Source organism: Oryzias latipes, chromosome 16, assembly GCF_002234675.1.
Source record: "Oryzias latipes chromosome 16, ASM223467v1".
Lineage (NCBI taxonomy): Eukaryota > Metazoa > Chordata > Actinopteri > Beloniformes > Adrianichthyidae > Oryzias > Oryzias latipes.
This window is the reverse complement of record NC_019874.2, coordinates 9,526,553-9,530,983: the sequence shown is the minus strand read 5'-3', so window position 1 is coordinate 9,530,983 and position 4,431 is coordinate 9,526,553. Positions and strand designations below refer to the sequence as shown.

Sequence of the window (4,431 nt, the reverse complement as noted above, 5' to 3'; positions counted from 1 at the left end):
AAAATTGGCAAAACCTAGGAAGCGCTGGAGAGGTTTGCGCCCGGTAGGGACAGGCCAGTCCAGAACAGCCTTTACCTTGCCCTCATCCATCTGTATGGACCCCGGTGTGACTACGTGGCCGAGAAACTTAGTGTGGGTGGTGTGGAATTCACACTTTTCAGCCTTGCAATACAGTTGGTTCTCAAGCAGGCGTTGGAGTACGGCTCTGACGTGCTGCACATGAGTCTCGAGATCTGGAGAGAAGATGAGAATATCATCCAGGTACACGAACACAAACTTATTGATCATATCCTTAAGTACGTCGTTAATTAAACCCTGAAAAACAGCAGGTGCATTGGTAAGTCCAAACGGCATGACCAGATATTCAAAATGACCGCTAGGGGTGTTAAAGGCGGTCTTCCACTCGTCCCCCTCCCTTATGCGGACCAGATGATAAGCACTTCGGAGGTCCAATTTGGTGAAGATCTGAGACCCTTTTAGCAGATCAAAGGCGGTCTGTAAGAGAGGTAATGGATAAGTGTTCCGAGCAGTGATGTTATTCAACCCCTGTAGTCAATGCAAGGCCGCAAACCCCCATCTCGTTTGCCTACAAAGAAAAATCCCGCTCCTGCAGGAGATGAAGAGGGACGGATTATTCCAGCCTGAAGACTCTCCTGAATGTACTCCTCCATTGCCTCCTGCTCAGGAGGATATATATATTATAGGATATAGTGGCCCTTAGGAGGTTGCGTCCCCGGTAGAAGGTCAATGGCGCAGTCATAGGGACGATGGGGGGGTAGAGACTTGGCCCGAATTGTACTGAACACTGCACTAAGGTCATGATAAGCGGGAGGAACAGCGTTGAGATCCAGAGGTTCAGGAGAAGGGCTCTTGACTGATGAGCGAACAGAGGCAGCAGTTAAGCAATTTAACAGACAAAATGAACTCCAGGACAATACACGCCCCGAAGTCCAGTCAATATGTGGAGTGTGTCTGCACAACCAGGGGAAACCTAAGATCACCTGTGGTTTCAAAGAGTCAACAACAAAAAAACTACGTAGCTCTGTGTGATTACCGGAAACAGTTACTTGAATATTAACCGTACGTGCAGACACATTATGGATGACAGACCCGTTAATAGCACGAATGAGTAAAGCAGGAGACAAATGTTCAACAGGAACCTTAAGCTCGGTTACCAACTCGTGAGAAATAAAGTCCCCATCTGAACCAGAGTCAATAAGAGTCTCCAGCTCCTTCTGGACTCCTGCATAGTTCATCAACACCTTGGTTGAGGGTCGTGAGGGTGACGAAAAAGAGGAAGTACGGCTCACCAGTTCCCTCCTTGCTGGTGAACTCTGGCATTTCCCGGGCAGGCGCGCACCAAGTGTCCAGACTGTCCACAGTACAAGCAGAGTCCAGCTCCCATACGGCGCCGTCGCTCAGCGGGAGTCAGACGTCCGGTTCCCAGCTGCATGGCTCGGGGGGAGGAATGAACTCCTGGTTCGGAGTACTGGAACGGGACGGTGGATCACTCACGTGAAGCGGTGGGCGGAGGCTGGAGTTGCTGCGCCGCTCACGACCCTGTTCCCGCATCCTTCGATCGATACGCACCGCTAGATCAATCAACTCCTCCAGTTTCTCCGGGATCTCCCTCGCCGCCAGCTCATCCTTGAGGTTGCCGGAGAGGCCCTGAAGAAACACGTCCACCAGCGCTTCGTCCCTCCAGCGGGTGCTGGCAGCCAGAGTCCGGAAATCCACGGCGTAGTCTGCGGCGCTGCGCGCCCCTTGCTGGAGACGAAGTAGTTCCGAAGCGGCAGCTCTGTGGGGTGTAGTAGGATCGAACACCGTGAGGAGTTGGGTGGAAAACGCTCTAAAAGAGCGGCAGAGGTCGGCTCCCCGCTCCCACTCTGCCAAGCCCCATCGTTTGGCCCGACCAGTCAAAAAGCTCAGGGCAAATGCCACCTTGCTCTGCTCGGAGGGAAACTCGTCGGGATTGAAGTCGAAGTGAAGGCGGCAGGAGGTGATGAAGGCCCGGCAGTCCTCAGCTGTTCCGTCGAAGGGCTCGGGACGACCCAGTTGGGTTTGACGGAGCGAAGATGGAGACGGGGGAACATGTTCCAGCCTGGAGAGGCCATCATGGAGTTGTTGCATACCGGACATGAAACCCCGCATCTCCCGCGCCAGGACAGACAGCTCCTCACCGGCGGCTGAGCCTCCAACAGCGGATGATCCAGGTAGGTCCCCAAGATGCGAACTTCCTGCTGGGTCGGTCATGGTCGCAGCGTAATGTTACGGCTCGTAACCGAAAAACCCAAACGCAGGAAGGACTCGAAACCAACTGTAGTGTAGTCAAAAGATTTACTCGAAAACTCGAGGAAACAATCATCAGAGACACTGAACAAACAGGACGCTGCGACACTGAAAACAACAAGGACAGAAACTTAAATACCAAACACATAATCAGGAAACTGAAAACAGCTGAGAGGACAGGTGAACACACAGAGGGAGGAGGAGGAGGGTGCAGCTGCCAGCTGATCCATGACAGTTCTTGGCACTGTTATCACTTTAAACCATCACTTTAACCATCTCATTGCTCTTTTGCACTATTTAGATTGCTGTTATTCTTCTTATTATAAATGTTATTTTATCTTTTTTATTTTATTTTATTATTTTATAAGCTGCTTGCACTGTGGGGCGAGAGGAAAGTAATTTCATCTGTGCTGTATGTCATGTGTAGGCAGCATACAGTACTTGACAATAAAGCTGACTTTGACTTGACTTAGAAACATAATCTGCTACTATAAGCAGTCATAAGTCATGTTTCTTTGAATATTTTGAGCGGGTATCTTACCTGAGAATGAGCTCTGACGGTTCGCAGAATTTCCTCTATTTCATTTCCAGTGTTTCTACAAGGAAACGTTTGCAGCTCTGTAACGCATTTGGCTTCAAAGTTCACCCCCCTGCACACAACCTCAGTGTAGCTGGTGGAGTTGGCCCCCGTCATGGCACACTCATAATAGCTGCCATGCAGCAGAGCCACAGCAATCCAAGTAGACGGCGCTACCAGTGCAGAAGCACTGATTTGGAAGACAGTCACTCCCATGCTCTTCAGATTCCTCCAGTTACATAGCTTTGAGTTGCGATGGCAAAACCCTGTCGTCAGTTTCCAAGTCTTCTTACTGAGAATGATGCCAAGCAGCAGCAAGGCCAGGGCTGGCATCAACAGAAAGACTAAGCCGTAGATAAAATTCAGCTCATTGCAGGGACATTTGAAGGCTACCGATGAGAAGATCTGCTCTCCACATGCCGTTATCAGAGCAACCAATCCATATCCAAAGTTGGTTTGTTTGCTGGCAAACTTAAGAATTGCCTGAAACTTTTCCATGTCTGTACAGTGAAAGAGCAGACGCAGAAATACGAGCTCACTTTCACTTCCACCTCTTATACGTGTGGTTACTTCCTGAAAGCAGCGTCGAAAAGTTTCAGTATTTGCACTGTGATGACAGTTTGATTTGATTTGATTTGAAATGGTTTATTTCAAGCAATTAAGTAGAAATAATACACCAAAGCAATATAATCATCAGTTATACATTCATACAGTGACTAATCAAACTTACGATAATTAGAGATATTAATAAATATTGCTTGAAAGGGAGTGGAAGGAAGCAAATTTATATAATCCCACCCCGTCATACTATAACCATTTTATTACATGATTTATCAATATCCGGTTCCCAGTTTTTATCAGACAGAATTAAAAATCATAAAGATGAATTACTTACTTATTATGTAAAAAATAACTATTTTAGAAATCAACATGACAAATGCAGATCAGTCATCTAAAATATATGCAGATTAAGTTACTTATAAAAGTCATTCATATGATTAAAACATAATACCATATCAGTAAAATAGACACAACACTGTTTCAGGAATTTTTATGGCAAAATTTCATCAAGTATCAAAAGTATAAAACATGTGCAAAATTATGCTACCTTAGGAAAGATTTTTGAATCAATTTATTAATTTTTGGAGCAAGTGAAGTAATATAACTAAACATCGATCAATTTAACCATTTTCAATAAGCGATTAATTTTATATATATATATATATATATTTTCCTTTTTTTTAATATATTAAAGTAATGCTGTAAGGGAAAAAATAAAAAAGTCCATAATCTGTCGATTGTCCAAGGTTGGCATTTCTTCTTCTGCTGAATAACAGCTGGTCTTCTGGGTTCAAAACAGTTAATAGTTCTCTTCCATGTTATGTCTGCAGACATTAGATTCAGGTCCATATCCTTCTTCAGCTGATATCAGCTGCGGTGAAAGTTGAGGTCAAGTTGTCTGCATGTCAGAGCTCTGCTGTTATTCAGGTGACGTCAGACGATGGAGAAAGTGATGAATCCAGGGCTGGCTGGTCATACATACAGTAAACAATTTACTACAGTTT

At 45.7% G+C, this 4,431-nt stretch overlaps 1 protein-coding gene across 1 annotated transcript in view; it reads right to left on the bottom strand.

The window, feature by feature from the left end:
• The window catches only part of LOC111948934 (calcium homeostasis modulator protein 6-like), a gene marked incomplete at its 3' end in the record, with an annotated part of 7,239 nt that extends 3,813 nt beyond the window's left edge, over positions 1 to 3,426 (bottom strand). Inside the window, exon 1 of the mRNA XM_023964113.1 lies at positions 2,831 to 3,426. Coding sequence (XP_023819881.1) covers positions 2,831 to 3,364 — 534 coding nt within the window. The remainder of the gene's footprint in view (positions 1 to 2,830) is intronic.
• Between the last annotated feature and the right edge of the window lie 1,005 nt (positions 3,427 to 4,431).